At 52.6% G+C, this 23,911-nt stretch overlaps 8 protein-coding genes and 1 non-coding gene across 9 annotated transcripts; 4 read left to right on the plus strand and 5 right to left on the minus strand.

Moving 5' to 3' along the window:
- Nucleotides 1-335: 335 nt before the first annotated feature.
- Nucleotides 336-3,325, minus strand: J4E79_009750 (uncharacterized protein; the record flags this gene model as incomplete). The annotated part of the gene is made up of 4 exons (XM_049358593.1): nucleotides 336-830; nucleotides 895-960; nucleotides 1,030-1,594; nucleotides 2,025-3,325. The coding sequence occupies 4 exons, from the start codon at nucleotides 3,323-3,325 to the stop codon at nucleotides 336-338; spliced, it is 2,427 nt and encodes an 808-aa protein (XP_049207063.1).
- Nucleotides 3,326-8,658: 5,333 nt separating this feature from the next.
- On the plus strand, nucleotides 8,659-9,997 carry J4E79_009751 (uncharacterized protein; the record flags this gene model as incomplete). The annotated part of the gene is made up of 2 exons (XM_049358594.1): nucleotides 8,659-8,723; nucleotides 8,809-9,997. The coding sequence occupies 2 exons, from the start codon at nucleotides 8,659-8,661 to the stop codon at nucleotides 9,995-9,997; spliced, it is 1,254 nt and encodes a 417-aa protein (XP_049207064.1).
- Nucleotides 9,998-10,373: 376 nt separating this feature from the next.
- J4E79_009752 (uncharacterized protein) lies at nucleotides 10,374-11,048 on the plus strand (the record flags this gene model as incomplete). The annotated part of the gene is made up of 1 exon (XM_049358595.1): nucleotides 10,374-11,048. The coding sequence occupies one exon, from the start codon at nucleotides 10,374-10,376 to the stop codon at nucleotides 11,046-11,048; it is 675 nt and encodes a 224-aa protein (XP_049207065.1).
- Nucleotides 11,049-11,729: 681 nt separating this feature from the next.
- J4E79_009753 (uncharacterized protein) lies at nucleotides 11,730-12,470 on the plus strand (the record flags this gene model as incomplete). The annotated part of the gene is made up of 1 exon (XM_049358596.1): nucleotides 11,730-12,470. One exon carries the CDS (start codon nucleotides 11,730-11,732, stop codon nucleotides 12,468-12,470), a length of 741 nt encoding a protein of 246 aa, XP_049207066.1.
- Nucleotides 12,471-12,601: 131 nt separating this feature from the next.
- J4E79_009754 lies at nucleotides 12,602-12,733 on the minus strand. Its single transcript has one exon. It is a non-coding gene; the product is annotated as a tRNA-Arg (tRNA).
- A 98-nt stretch (nucleotides 12,734-12,831) lies between these two features.
- J4E79_009755 (uncharacterized protein) lies at nucleotides 12,832-13,252 on the minus strand (the record flags this gene model as incomplete). The annotated part of the gene is given in 2 exon segments (XM_049358597.1): nucleotides 12,832-13,211; nucleotides 13,228-13,252. 2 exon segments carry the CDS (start codon nucleotides 13,250-13,252, stop codon nucleotides 12,832-12,834), a joined length of 405 nt encoding a protein of 134 aa, XP_049207067.1.
- A 3,176-nt stretch (nucleotides 13,253-16,428) lies between these two features.
- Nucleotides 16,429-17,079, minus strand: J4E79_009756 (uncharacterized protein; the record flags this gene model as incomplete). The annotated part of the gene is made up of 1 exon (XM_049358598.1): nucleotides 16,429-17,079. The coding sequence occupies one exon, from the start codon at nucleotides 17,077-17,079 to the stop codon at nucleotides 16,429-16,431; it is 651 nt and encodes a 216-aa protein (XP_049207068.1).
- Nucleotides 17,080-19,945: 2,866 nt separating this feature from the next.
- On the minus strand, nucleotides 19,946-21,387 carry J4E79_009757 (uncharacterized protein; the record flags this gene model as incomplete). Its single annotated transcript, XM_049358599.1, has 2 exons — nucleotides 19,946-21,314; nucleotides 21,368-21,387. The coding sequence occupies 2 exons, from the start codon at nucleotides 21,385-21,387 to the stop codon at nucleotides 19,946-19,948; spliced, it is 1,389 nt and encodes a 462-aa protein (XP_049207069.1).
- Nucleotides 21,388-21,808: 421 nt separating this feature from the next.
- On the plus strand, nucleotides 21,809-23,617 carry J4E79_009758 (uncharacterized protein; the record flags this gene model as incomplete). Its single annotated transcript, XM_049358600.1, has 3 exons — nucleotides 21,809-22,741; nucleotides 22,819-23,096; nucleotides 23,149-23,617. The coding sequence occupies 3 exons, from the start codon at nucleotides 21,809-21,811 to the stop codon at nucleotides 23,615-23,617; spliced, it is 1,680 nt and encodes a 559-aa protein (XP_049207070.1).
- Between the last annotated feature and the right edge of the window lie 294 nt (nucleotides 23,618-23,911).

Consider the following 23,911-nt stretch of genomic DNA (forward strand, 5'->3'; position numbering starts at 1 on the left):
TTCATTACATTAAGTAGAGCGCGAAAGGTTCACCCGATGATAGAGACGCGTGTTTAGACAAGACACAGTAGCTTTGAACCATGTAATGATGATCTCAGGCAGTATTACGCACGATATCACATCCGCGAATGTTCACAACAAGACGCCTTTTTTGACGTCAACGGAAACAATTCGCACGTTACTCTTATTCATTGGCACGTCTATGACTGTATCGCTGGAAAAGCCTCGCTTCCAAGCTACGAAAGGCAGTCTAGACATCTGCATGCCTCTTTTCCATCTATCCGCCAGTATACTATCCTCACACTTGAACATCACCACGACACATCGCTCAACCCTCAGTCCTCCCACCTATAGCCGTGAGCCTCTACATCCTTCCTCACCATAGCCCGATATTCCTCATGCAACGCCACATGCCTCTTGAGGAACCCCGCATCGCTGTAGCCGGCCTGAAGATTTCGATCGATAAGCCAATACGCAATGAACGCATCTAGATCAGCCAGCATAAGCTTCGAGTAAATCATGAGCTGAGCTTGAATGAGGGCTTCGGTAAAGGGACCGCGGTCAAGACCCTGGGGGAAATTGCAAGGATGAACACCCTCGGCGCAATCGATAAGCGCGTAGGGTATCTTGGCGATGTCGAAGCCCGTGTGTCGGTTGACACCGGGTGTGAATGTGTAGTGACCGGTCGTGTGGATGATAGGCTGCGGTGGCAGTGGCGCAGCTCCTTTGACAGGCTTTGTCACCCCCTTCTTCTTCTTCCAGTCCTTTACCCAGGTGCGTGCGTCCATACCGAAGAGACAGTCCAGACCCTGGAGAAGGTGCTGACGATTCTTCGTGATGAAATGTCAGCTCAGTACAATACGCGCGTTCGGGTAGCCATGGAAGAAGACTCACGATGATCCAAGCCTGGAATCTTGGGTTGATTCCGCTCTGTGCGAAACGGGCTTGTACTTCGGGAATCTGCGCATGTAAGGGAAAGAACTTGAAACGAGTTAGCAGTATCTCGAGAGACTGTTACGAGTTTCATACCGTAAGAATCTCCAACGCGGTCAGCGGGATAGTGAAGACGGATATGTCGAATTGTGAGGGGGTCACAATACTGTGCAGTGGATGGAAAGGCCTCTGAAGTACGTCGCGGGGCGGCATCTGATTGTACAATCCGGTATGGATGAGTTGATGCGATACGGACGGCGAGTATAGATCCGTGAACCCAGGTCCAAAGTAGCGCATGCTCTTGTTGCCTTCTTTAAAGTACCCGTTTTCGTCGAAGGTAGTGCGGCCTTTCTTGACTTTGACGTCGTGCTCTGAATCGAAGTCGTCGTCGTCGTCGTCTTTGTCGGCGAGGGCGGAAGTCGCTCCAGATCTCGAGCGCTTTCGAGTGTTCACCCGTGGGGTAGCGCCGCTAGGCGCACGCGCACGTTGCTGATTCTCCCAACGACTAACGTCGGGGTCGTTGCTAGGTGTTTTCCGGGGCGCTTTGGAGGCAGTACCGCGCTGGCGGCCGGTGGTGGGACTGCTCATGACCGTGATCGAGACGGGAGACGAGAGACGAAGGGGCTTGATACCATTGAGAGATCGGGCGTTTAGAAGAGACCTGTTTTGTTTGCCAATACTCCCTCACTCCAGGAGATAAGCGAGCACCCTAGAACCGACTTTGACGTCAGATTTTCATATTTGCTTGTCTAATCCTAATGAAATCTCCATCTCTTCGGGGTATTCCACGTAAGAGGGCGTGCAGCTCCTCAACGCGACAAATCTGGGGGCGGAGGAGAGAGCGTAGCGCTAGTAGACCGGACCACGGAAACCTAGCAAGTGAATCAATTGGCTGCCTAGTAGCGGAGCAGCAATAAATGGGAACAGGCTACGATTTTGACTCGGACTGGGGCATCGTCTTGGTTCGGGCTAGCCATTAAGAACATACTTCGATAGGCAATATGATTGTGATAACTTTGAGGAGCAATGAAAGAATTGGGCAGCCTGGAATACCAGTCATCAGAATTGATGAATACCTTGACTATACCTACTTCCGCATCTCGGCTTGATCAGACAGGGTCCAGAAACGCTGCACAATCGCATCAGGGAGAGCAGGCAAGTGCGTCTTCATTGGGCGTACCACCAGCTCCTCGCCCTTTCCCAGGCAGAGGAGCACAGCAGACCCATTGCTTGTGTTATCCTTTACCGTCGTCTTCAACTCTCCCAACAACCATACAAGCTTACGAAGGGCTCCTTGTCGCTTGCTGTCATCCTCGTAGTTCTTCCTCATGTCCTCTGGGGTGAAGGTCTTCTCGGTGGAAGAGAAGACGCCATCCTTGTTTGTTCCAAGAGACCACCGCGAAGTTCTACCGACCCAGATCTGATCGAGAGGCTTGCTTTGATTGTTGCTCTTCAGTTCCATTGTCTTGCTGTGAGGGATCGACTTTCCTGCCAGGAGCACAATGGTCGAGTCAGAGCTTTCGGGTCGGATGGTAGTGTTCGCGATTTCGGGCTCGAGATGTGACGCGGATTTCGCCAACAATTCCTCGATTTCGTTCGTTGAGGGCTGCTCATCGGGCATATATGCGTCTGTTTCTGCCCTTACCACAATGTTGAGGCCACCGAAATCGTACTCTATGGTGTGATGATGCCCTTCCGCATCTTGAAGATCTGGTTCCAGTTGCGTCGTCCAAGCAGCCTCAAAGTTCCGCCCGTACGATCCGTTTGTAGAGCCAGCCATGCCAGAGCGAAGCCGTCGCCCCACAATCAAAGTGTTGCCAACGACGTGGAGGGTCAGTGCGAACGGCTGGCATGATACATCCTTGACGTATGTAATGAGCGCAGTCATTGATCCGCGAGCGACGAGGACATCAACGTCGTCGAAACGCTTGCTTGGCTTCATAACAGTAAGAGCCTGGAAGAGTGGCTCAAACTGAAACCGCGGTACCTTGGCTACATGTTGGTCGATATAGTAGCGTCCTGTGTCAGGCTCCAGTTTCAACGGGGCGTTTGGCTTCGTAAACATCGGCGGAGTACCAGGAACGTAGATAGTAGGGGTATCGGTGTACGACTTGAAGCTGTAGCTGCAAAGAAGCTCATAGCCCTTATCCGACACATGGTGTGGCGACTCAGGCATCGCCTTGGCCAGCATGTTGAAAATGACCTCGTTGCTCGTGTTGGCGTTCATCCAAGGGTCATCCCGTCTGCGCTTCAGATACCTCTTCCACCAAGCCACGACGGACTTCCACGTACTGCCTTCTACGTAGACACGGTCAAGGGCGATGATGGTGACCGAGTAAACAGCTAGTGCAGCCAAACCCTGCCACTTGCTCCATGACTTGGAACTCTCCATATCGGCAGACACCAGGTATGACTCGTGTAATGCAGTCGAGGGTGAACTTAACGACGTGGAGCTGATGAGGGGTCAGGAGGGTCGTGTGCTGCGCTCTTGCTCGAGTAGTCGATCTAGAGGTTCAGCGAACGTTAGGTAGAGTGAGAATTAGTTTCGGGTGATCGATATGTTGAGCTAGGCGGTGGAGAGGCAGGAGTCGTATATACCGGTGAGCAATAAGGTGAATATACGGTAGGAGGAAGGCGAGGCTACACTCATAGGCTGCAGCCAATAGATGGCAATAATGCAGGGAACGAACAGCATTTGCCATGAGTACGTGCTTCATTACGCCGACCCCGATAGGGTTCAGTGAATCCACGGCGAGAGAGCCCCAAATCGCGGTCGGTAATCGCCCCCTCCGAGTCGATAACTCGAGATTAACGAGCCCAGTGATTGCCATCAAAACCAGCAAGCCATCGCACCCACAAGCAGAATGCGGTGGCTTGCCAAAGCTTGACCGCTCCTCTGTGGTCGCATGCCTTAACTGTGGAAGGCAGTAGGGCGTTTGTCAGGCCACCATGCCGAAAGCGGAACGCATCGCTATAGGATCAACCCAGGGTGGCCCAGTCACCCAAGCGTTTGTCTCGGTACAAAGCACGGCGACGATATTGATGAGAACAACGAATCATGGAGCTCGCCTTCCTGGCAGATCGAAATGCCGGCGGGAAGTTGCTACCTCCCGGCATCAGGTGGTGTTCATAGGGTTGAGGGATTTTGCATCCTCGCGATGGTGCTTGGATATTGATTCAGCATGACGAGCATGCGCGTAGGAGAAGGTTGTTGGGTGAAGTTTGACAGCTCGGTGGCCGAAGTTCGAGGACGCGACGCGTGTGCCACCGTCCGCTGACGTAATGACGCGATCCCAAAAACGCGCTACGGCTGCGCTAACCCCTGTGAGCTAATCACGTGTACTATGAGAAGCTCATCATCGCGCCGCACAGTAAACGTCAAGCAACTACTCGACTTCATTGCGCTACGCTAACATACAGCTTACTCCGACGACCACAGTAACTACCGCGGCGTGGATGTGGGCAAAGTCCCCACCCCTCCCCCAGTTGGCACGACATCGTTCGGATGACCCAGACTCATTTCCGCACTCGAACCCCCATTCCCTCTTATGCCCACAAGCTCCGGCAACGATGATAGATCGAACGGTATTCGCTTCTTTGTACTGGTGCCAGTATGTTGTCGTTGCTTCCGCCGATGAAGGAGCCAAACGGGCGCGCACATGGCCATTAACAAGAGGATAGCGAAGCCGACCGCGATACCGGCGATCGCGCCTTTTGGTAATGGCGATTCGCTTGATGCGTCTGGGTCGGAAGGAGTGGTTTCTGGCGCCGGCGATGGAAGAGCTTCGATCGAACAGGAAGATGAGCCGTCTGGTGCCGTAGAACACTCGGGTGTAGGCAAGATCAACTGGATTTGCCTGGCGTCGACAAGGTTGCGCCATATTTCGTCAGATAGAATCGTGGTAGTAGTGACGGGAGCTTTGCCTTCAACGCACACAACCTCGTCTAACGTGGTAACGTCCGTGCCGGGAAGGCTGAAGCAACCCTGTTCCACTGCCAGGTTCGTGTTCCCTGCGTTAGTACGGTAAAAGCTGTACCGATGAGTCAATCAACTGAAACTGTCATGCTGTGCATACAAAGAAGAACTTACGAAGGACAGCATGCGACTTGAGTGTAAGTAGAAGGCGTGCTGAAAGTCCTCCGTGCTACATCAACCCATCCTTCTGGACATTGATTTGCCGGAGAATACAAGAGGTTTGAGTGAGAAGAAAGGTAGGGGCCGAACCAGTGTGTTCCTGGCGGAAAACATTCACTTGCCAGAGTGGGCTTGCCGTCAGATCCGCATGTCCGGTCTCTTTCCCACGATGCACAGCTGCTGCTGCCTTCTGTGTCACACTCTCGAACGGGAAGGGAACAGTAAGCTGGTGCGGTGAACGGCGTAATTAGCGACCCGTACGGGGCTGTGGAGTCTGGTGTTGTCACGGGCGACGACGATGTGCGGGAAGTGGTGTCTATGTTGCTGGAAGTAGAGGATGATGTTGCTTGTTCGCTAGCAGACGACGACGACGACGACGAAGATGTAGAGGGGGAGTCGGCCATGTTGCGGAGAAGAGAGGATGATTTTTCGCTACGAGAAGACGAGGATAAACGTATGGGGATCGAAGGCACCCGTGCATTCATATGCAACGCATGGCAACGAGAACATTATAATGCGTCGCATGATACCGTCGGCTAATGAGAGGACGGTCAACGGTGTGACGAGATTCGCAAATGTTGCTTGAGTTCCGCGCCGTATGCTGCGCCGCACATCTGCCCATGCGTTAAAGCGGGTGAGAGATTGATTCTTGGCAACCAACCTTGCCGGGAATCTTATGTTATTTATATGACGATGATTGGCACAAAGGATGTTCAAACGGAGCTGCGGATGCGCAGTGGGATTATACGCTCGGCATGACCGACCCGCGAAGCTGTCGTGGATATCAAGATAAATAGAGTGCGCCTTGGTCCAAGTGGTTCGGGCTGCTCATTAACATGGTACTCTGGTGTACGGTATGGTTGTGATAGCCCTGATCATGTTCGCTGAAGTGCTGTTTTGCATCTTGGTGTTGCCACGAACGCTCGCCATGCCTATCGCGAGACTGTTTGCGGACTACGAGAGAGCCTCGCTCAATTTACGGCTGTTCCGACAAACACTGCAGCATTAGCTGTGGCTAGTAATTGCTGAGGCCTTTATTGGTATAGCTATATTCTCTGTCTTACTATAAGCAGAGATAGTTCAAATGCAGATGCGTTTTGCATCAGACATTGCACGTCACTAGATTTAGGAAGGCGGAACCGAACAAAAGCCTGATCACAAAGAATCACGACCACAAAATAGGGAAGGTTCAGCCGGTCTCGAACGACCAAGTGGTCACAACGTATTGCTCTCTGCTAAACAGTATGGGTATCAATATAGTAACAAACGAAGTATAAATCCAAGCCATCAAAACCCATCAACGCCCTGGTGTGAGCGCTGTTTCCAATCTCGGCGACCTCACCTCCGGCTGTGGATGGAACAACCCATTCGAACTCGCCATCTGTGTAGGCGGAGAAATCGTGCCATGGTTTCCCACGAACTCAGGTAGCGCGTCGTGCTCTCCACTCGGGCTAGCCTTCGGTATCGGTGCGTGGTGGTGCTGATTTTGGCGGCGACGCCATAAGAAGAAGAGTCCACCAAGGAGTGCCAGTGCGGCGACCGCGCCCACGGCGATGCCGACGATGGGGCCAGTACCGAGACGACTTGATTTGGGTTCTGGGGAATTGGCAGGTGGTGGGTTATAATGAGGAGGACCGAAATCTAATGTTGGTTCGCTGAGAGGGGTGAATGTCGCCTCTGAGGCCAATGCAGTGGTAAGAATCACTTCCATTTTCGCGGCCCAAACGGCTGTGTTGCCGCTACCATCTTCGCTGGTAAACCGTTCAGAAGCCAAGCTTCCATCCGTCTGGCAGGCCAAGACCGAAGTCGAATTGGCGGTCCAGGTGATCGAACTGGTACAACTCGCGAAATAATAGGTATGCGCCGAGTAACCACTGATAAACAACGTCAGTGACTGCCAAACATGCTGGCCAGAACCTACTCACGATGGACAGCATACTGCGGTGGTCTGGCTTGACGAATCTATAATCTGACTTTGCGTTGCCCACCCACCAGGACAACCTGTAGCCGGGGAGTATGTCAAGAGCGAGTATGGGAACGGACTGCCTGGAAAGCATTCGCTAGCACGGGTGGGGCGTCCATTTGAACCGCAGGTCTGATCGCGCTCAATGAACCCACAACTTAGGGTAGGTGTGCCAGTTGAAGTTCCACTAGACGGTGTCTCAAGAAAACATGACGACTTGACAACGTTGTTGCAATAAGACGGCGGAGTGAAAGGGGTCATAATCGAATAGGAGGGTGTCGCTCGCGTGAAGGAGGAACTGAAGGAAATCGTCATGGATGCGGTTGCGAAATCGGCCATGGCTGAGGTCGGAGAGGCGATGAAATCGCGTACCACTGCAAACAGGTCGAGACCAGCAGCGAGCATTTGTAGTACTCACAAGGGATGGGAAGGATGAGGTCAAAGCGCAGCCCTGCTCCGCCGCCCCCATGCTCCCGTTGTGTGAGACCATGCAAGCCTCGCGAGTTGCTTTCCTCTCTCCAATGAGGGTGTGGGTCTATCAACAGGCGCGTGCAGACAGCATGCATTCCGCGGTGCGCCTTAAGCCACTTTAGGCTCATTGGGTCTTGCTAGGATCTTGAGCGAGATTTCAATAAGGACATGGCGTTGAGTCGCTCGCCTGGTTTGTTTTCGGCGTGTTGAGGACAAAGCATCCAGGCAACCTCCGACGGCATCGTGGTTGACGTCTGTAGTATGAACGATGAATTAAGAGTATGACTGTGAAAATGCTACGCGACGTATGCAAGGCTGACCACCCTTACCTTTTGACAGCGCGATTCGCGTTTAGACTTGCCTTGTGGGATGCGGTGTGCGGGCAGTGATGGCGTTTGGGGGCCAAATTTCCTTTGACAGCATAACAACTAGGTGGCACAGTTACCAAAACATTGGGTCTCGATGCTGGCTGTGGAGGCTGTGTTGCTCATGCGCTCCATCCCAAGCAATAGCATACCGCCTATCAAGAGATTGCGATAGGAACATTGTGTATGTTATAGGCAACGCGATTTGGAAGACCGGCGTGTTTTCTGCGCGTCGTCGTTTTGCCAAGGAATCGTGGCGGTACATTCGGGGCAATTGGGCAATAACGCGAAGCAGAGGTCGCAAAATCGCGTGCGCATGTGTGCGAAAGTTCGCCATGATTGGAATGAGATGGAGGAGAGATGGAGTGTCGTTCAGCAGCGGTTGAGTTGAGATGAGGTTGGAGTTGTGTAGTGCAAGGCTAGAGGCTCAGGCAGCGTGGCGGCGAATTGCGGGGAAGGCGCGACCAGTACTGCAGCCCCCGACGTCTGTGGATAAGCAAACCTTGATACATCTGATCTTTGAACTCTGGCTTACGAGAACATGGGCTGATTAGTATACTCAACATTGTTGTTGAGTGAGCAAAAAGGCCCGGCCTGGCAAGAGGGCAATTGCCGAGAGAACGTGACCTGGCGATATGTGGCTCCGAGATCCTCGGCCCAGCCGTCGCGACTATGTTGCCCCACAACTTAAGTTAAGAGCTGTCTCCGCCTCCGCATTCACTCACCATCTCCCCTAAACATCGCCTTCCTCACTCACAAACCTCAATTAATCGCTCCTCTCTGACTTCACAATGACCGACCGCCTCAAGTCCATCGTTTCGCACATGACGCCCTCGGCCAGCGGCATCTCGGCCCTGTAAGCTCCACCGGGACAGATATGACACGTGAAGAACGCGCGGCGGATGATAAGGGAAGAATGCAGCGCTGACAGCCATCAACAGTACCACCAAGAACCCCGACGATGTTGTCATCACCCTCGCCCTCCGCACTCCCCTCACCAAGGCGCACAAGGGCGGTTTCAAGGACACGACCCTTGACGGCCTCCTCGTTAAGACGCTCAAGCAAGTCGTCGCAAAGTCGAACCTCGATCCCGCAGTAGTAGAGGACATCTGCGTCGGCAACGTCTCAGATGCCAAGGCTGCCTACTATGTCCGCGCCGCCATGCTCGCCGCTGGCTTCCCCAACACCACATCCGGCTCGTCGCTGAACCGCTTCTGCTCTTCGGGACTCAAGGCCGTACAAGACATTGCCAACCAGATCGCCGTCGGCAGCATCGAGTGCGGTCTCGCCATGGGCGCTGAGAGCATGACAGCCGGCGGCGACAGGCTCGAGAGACCATTTGTCGACGAGGTGCTCGAGAACCAGGAGGCGAAGGACTGCATGCAGCCCATGGGCCAGACCTCAGAAAACGTCGGCAAGGACTTCAACATCTCGCGTGAGCGCCAGGACAAGTACGCTGCCGAGTCATACCGGAGAGCCGAGGTTGCGCAGAAGGCGGGCTGGTTCGACGACGAGATTGCGCCCATCACCACCCAGATCAAGGACCCCAAGACAGGCGAGGTCAAGACCGTCACCCTGATCAAGGACGAGGGTATCCGCGCCGGCACCACATTCGAGAGCCTGCAGAAGGTCAAGCCTGCCTTCCTTCCCCACGGCGACCGGTCACACGCCGGAAACTCGTCGCAACTCACAGACGGTGCCGCTGCCATCCTCATGATGAAGCGCTCCATGGCCGAGAAGCTCGGCCAGCCCATCCTCGCCAAGTACGTCGGTGCCACTGTCGCCGGTCTGCCACCCAGGATCATGGGTATCGGCCCATCCGTCGCCATCCCTAAGCTTCTCTCCAAGTTCAACATCACCCTCGAGGACGTTGACCTTATTGAGCTTAACGAGGCTTTCGCTTCCATGGCCGTATACTGTCTCGAGACACTCAAGATCGACCACCAGAAGCTCAACCCAAGGGGAGGTGCTATCGCGCTGGGTCACCCGCTCGGCTGCACCGGTGCGCGTCAAATCGTAACTGGTCTGAGCGAGTGCAGGAGGCAGAAGAAGAAGGTTCTGCTCACCAGTATGTGCATTGGTACTGGCATGGGTATGGCCGGTCTGTTCATCAACGAGCAGAACGTGTAAGATATTTAGTACGTAGCGTTGTATATGAAGCCATTTTCAGTCGTCTGCATCAATCTTCGTTCACCTTCCCCGGCACATGCGTATTCAAATCCTTTCGTGGCGTCCTGCCTGCATCACTCAGCCTAAGCCAGGTGCACCTACCCGATCGCTTACTGTTCGATCGTTTTGTTGGCTGGCACGAGACTTCCGAGCAAGAACACGGAACGTAGTTTCCTTCTTGGGTGGGCGATTTCGTGTAGTCAACACCTCACTTTTCCTGTTGAATCATAACCACAGGAACCACGCATCCGCTCCAAAGGCCATCTCAATTTCGGCAAGCGCAGCATCACAGATTATCTTCCGGAATATCAACGCCAAGCCGCAAGTCCCCAGAACCATGGTACGTCAGGAAGCTGAGACTTTAAATCCTGCTTCATCAAGGGGTCCCTCTGCATACCATCATTTCTTAGGCCTACCTGCACCTCACGAAAGCTTCCGACGTATCACCTGCACATTATCGGCGCGCGCACAACACATCCTCTTCTCTAAACACACGCAACAAGATCTTGAGAGACACTATCAAGACTATCAAGACATGTCGGATAACAGCAAAGACACTGTAAAAAGCCCTAGTGCGACGGCGAGCGTTCCGAGACGCGCAATCCCCGAAACAATGTACGACCGCGTCAAGCACCTCCCCGAGTACAAGGCCTGGGTGGCTGGTGGTGGTTTGGCGCGATTCGCCAATGAACAAGATCTGGAAACAGATTTTGTAGATCACATATTCCGCACCAGCCCCCAGGTCCAGATTGCGTACGATAGAATTCTCCGAACGATGCCCAGCCTATTGCAGGAGATGACCCGGGATATGAGGCCAGAGCCGACGACCTACAGCCAGGCAACCGCACTCCAAGCAATAAACGATTACGAGCAAGGCAGCAGTTCGGCTGCAATCTCGGAGGACGATGATGACAGCGCCGAGAAGACGAGCAACCCCGAGAACACAAGCGAGAAGGAACCCGCAAGCAAGCAAACTAACGACGTTGTGAGTCGCAAGACTCGGCAGCCCTAGATACACCTTGATACCAAGACTAATACCGGGTACTTCACAGGATGACCACGAGGACTGGAGTTGGAGCGCGTTCATGACAGACAACCGTCCCAATTTCTCACCTTTCAGATGCGGGAGAGCGCGCAACCTTCAATGGAGCAGCCCGACAGTCATGAATGTGAGCAGGAATGAGATGAATTGATTATGTATTCTAACATGAGATAAGAGCTGCCTATATACGGCAGTATGCTTGCTACAAACAGTTGTACGCAAGCATCTCTTTGTACATAAGATGGTTGCTAGCAAACCAACACAAAGAGGGGTTCCGCCTCGGCGGAGGGTAGCCCCGCGAAGAGACTGAAGCGAGAATGATCGCTACGATCGACGTTGCGAGTCGCACTCGGCAGCCCTAGATACATCTTGATACCGACCTTGGAAGACTCAGAAACGATGTACGGCAGAGTTCAACACCTTCCTGAATACAAGACCTGGGTGACTAGTGGGGGCCTGGCACGATTCTTAAAAGAACGTGTGTCTTCATGACCGTTACAATCCTCATGTTCGGCAGTCGTTCAATGACGTAACGGTTACCACTGCATGCATCTCAGCGACATATCTAGGTTTACACAAACTCTACAAATACCACATTCGAAAGATACCAAAAATCCCGTAAACATATTCCAACCATCCAACACCTCCAAAATGCCACACCCAAGCCTCGAATACACCACCGTCCAACCCCCCTCATCCACCTACCCCCAAAACGCCACCCGCAACAACACCTCCGGCACCGACGCCTCCGTGCTCGACCGCCTCAAGATCCGCGAAATCTGCGAAGGATGGGGGATGTACCGCGATGCAGCCGAGTGGCAAAACTACTCTTCCATGTTCCACCCCGGCGCCTACATAACCACCTCCTGGACGCAAGGCCGTCTCGACGACTTTATCGCATCCTCAAAAGAAGGGTTTGAGAAACAGACGCCACATGGCCCGTTCCCATATATTCTGCATCGCATCTGCGGCCAGACAGTCGATGTACAAGGCGACAGAGCGATAAGTAAAATGAAAGTTACAATTACATGTCGTATCATGCTTGATGGCATCGAAATGGATAATGAAGCCGATACCCGCTTCTTCTTTTTCTTATCCAAGAACGATGCTGGGAAGTGGGGTGTCAATTTCATGACGTTGTTGTTCGATAAGGATAAGATGGTCCCTGTAGTGCCGGGCAAGGCGTTCGATGTACCCGAGGAAGAGGTCAGGCAGTATCCGAGTGGGTATCGGTATCTGGCTTGGGCGGAGATTAAGGCGGGGAGGCCGCCGAAGATGGATTTGAATGCGCATGGGCCGGAGAGGGATGTGTTGTATGGGAAGTGTAAGGTTTGGTTGGAGGGAGGGAATGTTAGGCCGAATCTTACGGGGGAGGATTTGGGGGAGTGGTAGATTGTGCAGGCGAGATTTGAGTGAGAAGATGATCACGAAGCAATAGATAATTCTATCATTGGAAGCAAAAAAAGATGCCAAAGGCATGTGTAGCATGACTTTGTTACTTGACGCGCAAAAACAATAGCCATTAACTCCCATGAGAGTCGAACTCATAACCTTCACGGTTCAAGCGGGCCTTCCATCCCGGAGTGCGTCCACTCTCAAAGATGTAGACGACGCTTGAATAGAAGCGTGATGCGCTACCATTGCGCCAGAGAGTCTTCCTTTCATTTATGAGATACTCCATATTCTTATGAGCTTTGTATCAGGCTCCTTCCGTCCAGATCAAACAAGTCAGCCATCTGCAACGTTGTGGCCTCTACGCGGTATCTTCTACCTTCACACCCTTCTGCTTCTTCTCCACCGGCTCTTGCTTTACCACTACCTCCTCCTGGTCAACCGGCTCCTGCGGCGTCTGATCGCGCTTCCTCTTCCTAGGCTTACGCTTAGGCTTTGGCTTAGGTGTCGGCGTATCAGGTGTTTGCAGTCTATCGTTCGGAGCAGCTACAGTCCTTGGGTGCGGCACCTCAGGAATGATGTTGTAATGCTGAAACATTGGTGTCCTAGGCATGAGTCGACGTGTTAGTTTGTCGTGGTATACCGCACCTGCTTCCCCGAAGATGGGACTGTCGAAGTTATTGGTTTCTATAGCTTCGAAGATTTCATCAATGTCTTCCTGCCGTCGGGGGACGATTTGGACTGGCGGATGATTGACGGGCGTGGCGGTGGGTGTTGGGCATTGAGGGGGAGTGCCTGACGTTGGCTGATCAATTCGGTGCAACGCCTGTGGCCCTTGGTTACTTGTTGCCGATACGGCCTGTGGAGAGCCTTGGCTGGCTGGAATTTGCTGCTCAGGTCCCTGCGGTGGAAACAACTGATCATACAGTGGCGGCGGGGAAGGCATACTCAGTGTAATCGTAGGTAGATTTGCTGGAACACTAGTTGCACTTGCATCTTCCCTACTCTCCAGGCGAGTTTGACTGTCTGCAGCTTCTGCATGCATCTGTGCGTCTGTCTGAGTTTCACGGCTCTGAGGCGAAGAGTGAACAGCTTCGGAGACATGTTGCGAAGTCGCTACTGCTTCTTCTAGTGATGGCCTGTCGGATTCGCGGGCGGTTTCCATTGGGTGTAAATACCTTCTACTCTTGAAGTTGTAGAGTTATGGTTTAGGGAAGTGGAGCCCGTTGGCAAGCCAATATTTGAACAGGAAGGGAATGCGTTCACTAAGCCGGTAGCTGGATGTGGACGAGCCTCGAGCATTCACCAGGGTCAATGGTGACTCAGCGGCCGATTAAGAAAGTACTATTCACTTCCGCGTGAGTTGGAAGCGCTTTGAACGGGTCTTATTTGTGCGTCTGGAGGGCAGTAGGCACATCAAGTGGCCAGAAGAATCTGCCACGGCTGCCCCATCTGGAAAGAACGGTGAATACGAAGAATGCCATCCCGGCCGACGTCGATTTCACGTGATCAGATACAACTGATCTACACGCACGTCATAGATTGGAAATATTTGTTCAAAGACGAAGTTGATGCATGCTGACATGAGGTCGATGGGCGGGAAAAATGCTGCATCGCGGTGGTGCGAGCTTTGCGCCATCACGGACCAGCCGAGCCGAAGACTTTCCTACACCACGGGATGCCATGCGACAACTTCAGTAACTTTCGCAAGGGACTGTGCTGCTCGAAAATGGAGATGACGGAAGATGGTGTAAAGGTCTGAGATGGATTGTGATGGAACAATGCTGAGGTACGTGAATGGCGATCGATGATGCGACTAGATTTTGACCGACCAATCAGCAGCGACTTGCTTCAAGTCGAGCACATCGACGACTTTGATGGTCCTTTCTTCTATCACGTCTTCAGTGAGCACAGTGCAACGATCTACCAACCGAGATCATCAGTTGGCGCGAGGCTGTTTCAGGCTGAATGTGTCTTTTCGGATCATCGTTCCAGCCTGGAATGCATAGAAGAACACCTTCGTCTTCGCGACACACAAGCTAGTCCGTTCATATCGGTCTTCAGTGACTTCGGTGGGATATCTTGTCTTTCCGTATGGTTTTCATACTGACTAGTAGCAGCTGCAGCGTTGCGTGAAGCGTATGATCTTCACATCCGAGGTCACAATGCTATTCAGATGGTCCAAATCCAGGCTTCAGGCTTGGTGATCGATTTGATGACCCCAGCTAGTGCTCACGGTGCTTTGATACCCACATGGAAAGGCGCAAAAGGTCGCGAAGACAGGTGGCTTTGTGTGGCTGATCTTAGACCACTCCTCGATCTCGACCTGAGATACATCCGTCCTTCAGAATGGCTGGCGTGTGGCTCAATATCCAAAGCTCGGTTCTCAGCGGCCTGGCCAATCATCGGAGGACGACTGTACTTCAACGAAGGAAGGAGCGAAGGCCTGGTCGAGTTCTTTGCGCGTGTATGCGGGCATGTACCAGAATATTTTCCAGAGCATGATGTGTCTGAGCGATACGAATACGACTGGGAAGGCGAATGCTTTGTTGGAACTGAACGTTGGCGCGATGCGAGCGCGTCAATCCAAGAAACGAGCGTGGCGGGCGCGGGACTGGGGCTAGGACTTGCTGTCTCACAATTCACGCGACCGACGCCGTTCGGATATGCCGGCTATCTGCGCGGAATGGTTGTGATGGACTGATGTATCATGTATCTTGTAAAAGTATTGTACGATTAGATGAGGTGACCTTGGAAGGATATCTGCAGGTGCCCAGGTGGAAGGCAGCAATGGTACTAGGCTCAGATAGGACAAGCGGGCTACGCCGTTCCGTCGTGACATGTGGACCCATGTCAGCAACCCCTCTTCTCTACGACAACATTATCGAAGTACGGTCAATCATTGCACACCAAAACTTTCGCGCCCAAGAGATCTCTTTGACAAAATGGACGCTGTGTAAGTAGTCATGATACCTCTCGAATCTGGCTCGAAACAGCACTAACATCAGCGTAGCACATTGCATAACCAGACTGAATCGCCCCTACTACGCTTGCCCGCAGAACTTCGCAATAGGATCTACGAACACGTCTTCCGCGTGGACTGTATCAACTTCTATGATATGCGCCCCTGGGATTACAACGCGAGCAAATACAAAAGGCCTGATTACAACCCCAATCCTGTGCGCGGGACAAAGCCAGCTTCACAATCCCTATCCTCGCTTCTCAAATATCTACTAGTATGCCGCCAATACTATGCGGAGACCAGGTTGCTGGTATTCAAGCTGAGTCCTCTCTGTGGACGTCCCGGAGATCTACTTTACGCCGTGGAAAAGATGCCCAGGGACGTGCGAGACGCCATTGCAGTGCTTCGCATCTACGAAAACGAAAACTGGACCAGACTTTACCGAGACTTTTACCTCCCGACAGATCTTCCTAACCTGCGAAAGGCCGAAGTGCATTCTTGGGCTCCTAAGGTCGTGGGAGACCCGGTCTTGTTTGCTCATGAATGGAACCGACGTCATGTTCCAGAGGGCAACGAGGTTTTGCGTTTGAGAATTGAGAAATTCTTCAGAGATCTCAGATTGAAGGAAACTGAGGATGCGCTCATTGATGTTCAAAACCATGTTCGCGGTTGGTTTGAGAAAGGAACTGAATTTACGTTGATCGATGCACCGACTCCCTGTTACAAACACGTCATGGGGGAAAGGTGGGAGGTTATGTAGGATTAGGCGAGGTATGCGGGAATCTTGTAGTTCAGCATACAATACTTACGACTTCTCTGATTTGTTCGGATATCTTTTCGTCTAGTTCGTCGATGTTGCGGAAGTTGTGATTGTAGTCCACCAGGGACTTTTGCTACGATACCGCACTTTGCGCATGTGTATAGTTTTAGAAGGCTCGTAGTTCTTGTACCAGTGCACTTGCTATGATATATGCACCTTCGCCATACGCTTCAAGCTCACAGCTTCCGCAAGATTATCACACGCCCACCTCCAGCATCCTTCCGGTACTGATGCAAGTCCGTCTCTACAATCTCAACCTTCTCCTCCTTCTCCAGTCTCTGCACTTCCTTCTCAAACCCCTTCTCTACCCAGAAGCTATCTAGCACGGTTGCGACTACAACCCCACCATCCTTGACAACCCTTACGAAATCCTCCAGCGGCTCTGGTCCGAGATGACCATGTGTGAACGTACCGCAGCACGTCAGCGCATCAAACTTTCCGTCCTCAAACTCCAACCTCTTCGTCAAGTCCGCGGTCGTAAGGTCATCGTACACCGCGGTATTCTTAGCGACGGCTAGCATGCCTTCGCTAATGTCGAGGCCCAGAATATCTGTAGCGCCAAGCCTGGAGAGTTCGACACCAACGAGGCCGGTACCGCATCCTGCATCCGCGATCTTAAGGCCAGCGAGAGGCTTGTCGGGTGAGATGTGGTTTAGCTTCAGGCCTCGGGCTACTGCTTGCGCGACGAGACGTGGCGCGGTGAAGTCGTGCAGAGTCATGTCGGAGTCGTATGTCTTCGCCCATTCGTCGTATAGTTCGCGCGAATCTTCGGTGGTTTTGGCGGCGAAGACGCGGTCTAGCAGCGTCTTCTCGTCTGACGTCGCCATATTGACAGTGTGATGATTGTCGTGCTTCTAAGGTTCTGTGAACGGCAATTCTATGATGCTTATATGCAAAGAAGAAATGCCTGAGGATGATTGAGGTCGTTGTTTGTGATGAAGCGGTACCTGCCAAGGGAGTTGGAGGTCTACGGACAGTTGTCACGCGTGACGTCATCAATCGCGACAACTGATATCGCGACACCACCTGGACACTTGGGCGGTGCACAGATGTCATAAAACAATAAAATGACTCTCGGAAGAGTAGACACAAATTATTGACCTCAAATTTATGGTGCCGTGTTCGCAAGACTTCATACAGTAGCTGCGCAAAGCTATGAGACTGCTATGCGCTGGGCCAGGCGGAACCCAAGTGACCTCGGGAGCTACTAGCGACGTCTTAACGCGATAATTTATTCGCAAGATGTAGTATTATCTAACTGCTATGGCTGCGAAGTCTTGATATGCCCGGCAGCACCTGCGTATGCCGCCACTCTCTTCCTCAATTCTTCGGTCCTCTCCGGTTGTACCTCTCCTTCCATGTTTACCACAAGAACGGTCTTCCAATCTGGAAATTTGCACAATGCTTCCAAATTGACATCGTGTCCAGATTCCTTGAGCTGCTTCAGCGAGCGATCATTGAACACCGACAATTTCTTGAAACATGCGACTACGCCAGCAGGTATGAGGTTCTCGATAGTTGCGAGTTCTCCAAAACCGACATGAAGTGGGTTCAAGGAAAATGGCAAGAAGGCAGTTTCGTTGTAAACCTGGCGGCAGACCATAGAGGGGTAAAGGAGCCGGTCTAAAGACTCGTAGCAGCGGTACTGGCGGCAAAGCTGATGAAAAACTCTGATTAGGAGACGATCTCGAGCCACATGTAGGATATCAATGAAGTAACAAGCGAATGTGTACCCATAGATCTGATTTCGCAGCTCTCGCGGTAGGCGTAGCAACGGAGAGGCAGTCTGATTCTGGGTTGTGCTTTTAGAGTCAATAGTTGCCGAAATACAATGACAATTTGACAATAGTGCTTACATCTCATTTGCTTCAGATACCGACAGCTTGCTGGTAGAAACGTGCTTATTGCGACGCAGGTATTCCAAGAGAGAACTGCTGCAGACGCGTTGTGTGCCACGACATTGGCATGACATATCTTGGATGTGTACAGTGGAAATGGATCTTTTCAAGTCGATAAGCCAGATGAGCGCAAACAGTTCTGCCCTAAGGAAAGTCAAGGAACTCATTCGTAAACGCAGGCCATGTATTTAATGGAACGATAGGTCGAGGGGAGGAAGTCATACATCATGCGGACGAAGACAATCATGAATCGCAAACTGCATGCATTGCCAGGTGACTACTATAGTATTGGCTTTGTTAACGAACTGGATCGCGTGCTTGCTCGTTTCACAATCGATTCAGATGTCGCGTACAGGTTTTAGGTGGGAGGGTAAGTAGCTAAACTTCGCTCTTGCTAGTGACGGCCACTCGGTATAGGCAATGTATGATGTGATGCAGTGTTGCAGAGAGTAAATGTACAGTGTGTATTAGCGAAAAGAGGTAACGCATGAGACGAAGAGAGCGTATCCATGAACGAAGAATGGCCGGAAAGGGAAGACGACGCTATGCTGGACCAGCTGAGCTTCCGTGATATGCTTTAGCAAGCCTTGAACGTATATTCAATCCGTTCACAACATAGCCAAGATGGCTGCCATCATCGCCACACCACCACTGCCAACTTCCATCTTGCCTGCGTTACCGGTGAAGTTGCTCATTCCTGCCATAGCACTTCCTGTTGGCATGACCATGCCATCAGACATGGTCATACCGCTCTGCATGACCATACCGTCGGACATCGTCATGCCACTCTCCATCGACATGCCCTTGGACATAGAAGACATCGCAGACTTCATGGCAGAGTTCATCGATGAAGCGCCCGAAGAAAGGGCTGCTTCGCCTGTTGGGGCGGGCTTGTTATCCCAGGCCATTGTGACGGGAGGCGCGGAGGGAGACATCATCGGGACCATTGATGTGATGGTGGAGGAGCTTTGCGCGAGTGCGATGGGAGCGAAGGCCGCGACGGCACCGATGATCGTGGAGGAACGCATGGTGAAGTATGTGATCGTGGGAAGTTGTAGTAGTAGATTGAGGTCGTCGAGTACGTTCGTGTCGGTTCGTAAGGAGTGTATTAGGTGAGTCCGGCTCGTGAATCTGGGGTATAGTTTTCTGAAGGTTTGTAGAGAGCGAGAGCTTTGAACGGCTAATCGCTAGGGGGCGCATCGCATCTAAATACCTTTCTACACATCACGCACTTGCTCGAAGAGCGCCCATTGTTTCGCAACCTAAGAGCTGTCATCGTGTATATCATCTCATGCGACAGTCAGCGCATCCGGATCTTCAGCCTCCGATCCACTGTGGCGTCTTGCAGCGTCGCGAACCAGACAAATTCTCGTGAAACACGCGACTACAGGGACAATGGCTGTCGATTTCGGGGTGAGGAAGTTTGGAGGGTGTTCGAAGTTGGTTTCGGTCGGAACATCGATCGACGCCAGTCCGTGCATTGCCGAAACGCCAAGGCTGAGGTTTGCAGGTGCCACAACCTCACCTCTTCGCTCCATCATCACTCACAGCTTTACTGACAGTGAATCCATCGAACGGTCGTTACCATTACTTTACATGGGACCTTTCATATCACTTCACTCATTAGTTACTGTCGAATGATGCCACTTTGTCGCCTGCGTCCGCTGCTGCCTTTTTGCAGGATGCGGATACCGTGGACATAACACGATTATTACCATCCAAGCGAACGACCAGAATCAACCAAACACCAGAATTCAATCACCTCCAACTTCAATGCAATCATCTCCCTGCCGAACTAATCATCAATCATGGCCGCGAACTCATCCGACATCCAGTACCGGTCAATCCGAATCTTTACGATGAGCTCCATGTGCTCCGGGCTTTCGTTCCAAGCGTCAGGGCGGTACGGGTAGCGGTAAAGCGTGTTCTGTTCGAATGCCCACCTCAGATTCTCTGCCCAACCGCTTGCATCAGATGGGTCTGGTTGGTCGATGCGGTACAGCGGTCGGTAAGGCGGCTTGTGACGGGGTCCACCGAAGGCATATGGGCCGTATGCATCAGTCTCTCCTGCTTGACGTTCGAAAAAGAACGCCATGTCCATCGCGTCCTCATCTTGTGCGTTTGCAAGCGCTGTCTCCCATGGCACGACTGAATCTTCCGGAGGAGCGGCATAACTTGTTCTCTCAAGGTCTCTGCTGGCGCTGGCCATGATGTCCTCCTCCTCCTCTTCTTCTTCCTCTTCAGCGAATTCCTCAACGGCAGGCTCATCATCAAACCATACAGACTTTCCCGGCCTTCCTCTTAGCTCTTGCATCTCATGCTCTGTTTCTGACTCTGGTGTCGTGCCCTTGGGTGGAGGGACTGCTTCTTTCTGTCTCCTTGGTACTGGCAAGTCTTCTTCTATGTCACTCTTCCTCTTTCGCTTAGCATCTTTCTTTTTCTTATCTGGCACGAGCGGAGCGCTGGTTGACGCGTCTTGAGAAAGAGAAGGCTTTATACCAGCCCATCGTTGGGAAGCAGCGCCATCGCTATGTTCTTTTCGAACAGCAGCTGCGCCTCCCACAAGCTGCAATACCTTATCGTAGTCGCGAGGGTAGAACCACGGCTCGTGTGGATTCTGTACGCAATACTCCACCATGCGAGTCAGATCTAGCGCATCATGGCCCTGCGGCATGCAGCTCAGGTCTATGGCTAGCTTCTTGAAGGGTATGTCTGTCGGAGGGATTTCGATATTTCCACTAGGTGGCGAGAACCCTGCAACATTGAGATCGGCATCGTCCCAGGTCGACTTTCTCTCTTTGTGGAAGCTACCATGCGTCTGGAGCCGCCAGTCTTTGTACCCGCCTTGGTCCATCGTCTTGTAGATGCTCTGCCGGCAGCTGGCCTGGGGCCACTCCTTTGGAAGCTTTCTGTAGGTGCTCACGATGGCGCACACCTGAGTCGGAGTCGCGCCGTTCGTGATCAGGCGGTACACCACGTCAGCGCAGTGTATGGTGTTTGGAAGGAACGCGAGGAGCTCTACGGCGGTAATGTTCGCGGTTGCAGGAAACGGGAGGTATCTTGAAGGCGCGTCTGGGCCAAAGCCGTAGCCGAAGTACTCGTTACGTGCTCTCGATTTGGACTCTGATGCGTTCTCAGCCGGTCCTGGGGCTGACGCCGTTGACCTGCCGAAAAGTTAGGAGAGTGTGCCTATCGTGAGACAATTGGCAGTTAGTACGGTCGCGGCGGATGATCCATGGTCAGAGGTGCATGTATGGTGTTTGTGGTGGTGATGGGAACCTGCACGTGGTTAGTAGAGTGTGCCTCGCGCTTCTGTTGTGGCTGTCGCTATATCAACGTCAAGGCCACTCTACCCGGTCCGAGCGTCCTTTGAGCAACTTTGCTTGACTCCGCCGTCACCTGCGTCTCCGAAGTGCCAGCTTCAGCCCACGACAAGGTTTGCAGGGTCTGCTTTCGCAGCCAGTGAAGACACCACGCATCGATCACTCAAGACAAAGCGCAGCGAGACTTCGTATCGTCCTTGAAGACTTTCACACTTTCACATTCCAGTAAGCCATCCTTCGCGCATCCGGCCACCCCTCGCAGTTCCTGCAGAAGGTAACCTTACAAGTTTGCCTGTGCCTCTGCTGATCTCGTCCTGACCATCACATCAGTCAACATGGCGGCCATTGCTAAGAACAACGCTTTCGGTTACCACAGCCCAAGCTGGAACCTCCCCTTCCCAAACGGCAATCTGACCGCCGCCGAGATCCTGGCCTACCTCCCGCACTGGCTCAAATCCATCGATGTTATCGACCGTTTCGTGACGCACGGCGCGAAAGCTGGCCATCTCGCTGCTATGATCAACGAGTTCAGAGATCAGCCGCTGGATCAGGATTTTCCACCGAACTCCGCCATGGTCATGATACAGTACGCCATGCGACGCGCCGGCTACGACGATTGGAAATTCGGTATGCATCTGGAATACAACATTGGAATCCCGAGACCTGAAGACAACCTCAACGTCCACGATTTCCGTACACCTAACCGGACTCACCCTAAGGACGTGAGGACTGGTACACCTGGACAGGACAAGGTCAACTGGGACTCGTCGCCGTTGGAGTTCAAAGACCTTGCCCTCCATGTGAAAGAGCACCCGTGTGGCGATGACGCACTGGACCTCACTCGCTGTGTGCAATACGCTGTTGAGCACGAGGAAGAATCGTGGCTTTTCCCCACCGACTTTCAACGCCTCATCACTCACCTCGGAGGACCGGCCACAGTCACCCACAGTCACTACGATAGGCAGGTGTTTGCACGTCACAGCAACTACGCCTTTTCACCCGCCAAGTCTACACCCGGTAAAGGCCGCGCTCCGAGAACGCCCAAGACTCCCAAATCATCCAAGCTCAACAGCAAGCTTAAAGCATCGCGCGGTAGCAAGAAGAAACTCTTCGACGACATCGAGCTGGTCGCCATGTCACGGTCCGCGACACCACAGAAGCGTACAGCTGAGGGCCTCGGGAAGGTGTTGGATGGTAGTAAGAGGAGGAGTGGCAGGCTTGTCGGCAAGCAGATGAACTTTGCTGAAGAGCCTGAAGCTGAGGCCGAGGTAAGTCTATCACCTCTGTTCGACGATGGTTGATTTTACGACGTCTTAGATGGCAACATTGCTGACGCCAGCTTCAGGACAAAGACTACTATGATTCGCCCTACGCGACTCCGTCCAAGAAGCGCAAGCTGTCTCGTCTACCGCCGACCCCCAACTCGTCCGCCGACGATGACGAGTTCGTAGAGGACGAGTCCGAGCCTGACGACGATATTCCGGAAGAAGACGCAAGTGAGCCTGAGGAGGCCGTTTCGCCCATCCCCGCTGCGCGCGGCCGTCAAGCAGCGCGCAAGGCTCGCTTGAACATCAAGGCTGCTTTTGTACCTGAGCGTCGCACTTTGAAGCTCAAAGTTCCTGGGTAAGTTCATTCTACGCTTCTGATGTTATGTCTCCCGCTGACCATGGACAAGAATCGGACCGTCACCCCAGAAAGTTCGACAGCAGACGAAGGTGCCTTCTTACATGATGACCGAGTTCACTCCAGAAGTCATGGACGCCGCCCGCGAGTACCTCAAGCGCGAGCCTGTTTTCTTCCCCGCTCCCTTCCTCTCAGAGGATCGCCTCCGCATCGACGACTACAGCATTTACCTCTACGCGTCCCCTCCACACACTTCGTTCCCCAAGATGTACGCGTCCGCCTACGATTACGCCCGCTTCAACGGCCCTCGCCGCCACGCCCCGTTCCGCGAGCTTCACCTGCTGAGCCAGCCTCATCCGAAGGACACTAGTGACTGGGCTGAGAATATACGTTGGGCTAAGCAGCAGTTTGACTTGTTTGGTAGTGTTTGGACGGAGTATGACTGGCATCTTGAGTGTATCGCTGCGCATAGGTATGAGATTGGTTGGGTCAGTGAGGAGGTCATTAGGGATGGTATGTGAGCTGGGAGGGCGTTGGGCTTGGCTCTGAGAATACTTTTGAGTTGCGCCTTGGACGTCTTGACTCCTGGATCTCCTTCTGGGTATTCTCAACATCGTGACTATTTTGTGCGATAATACGACAATAGGCGGATGTAAAGGACTGATAATATCGAATTCTCGCAGTCCAACACTATGTTACGTGTTAATCTGGTTGCTGGTGATACCCACGTTGCATATCAATGCGGATAAGGCTTACACGTGAAGGCGCACTTGTCAACGGTTTCACGATTCAGTATATACGATATGGGTCTACTC

This window comes from Alternaria viburni (genome assembly GCF_023758015.1).
Source record: "Alternaria viburni strain BMP 2772 chromosome Unknown scaffold_26, whole genome shotgun sequence".
In the NCBI taxonomy this organism is placed as follows: domain Eukaryota; kingdom Fungi; phylum Ascomycota; class Dothideomycetes; order Pleosporales; family Pleosporaceae; genus Alternaria; species Alternaria viburni.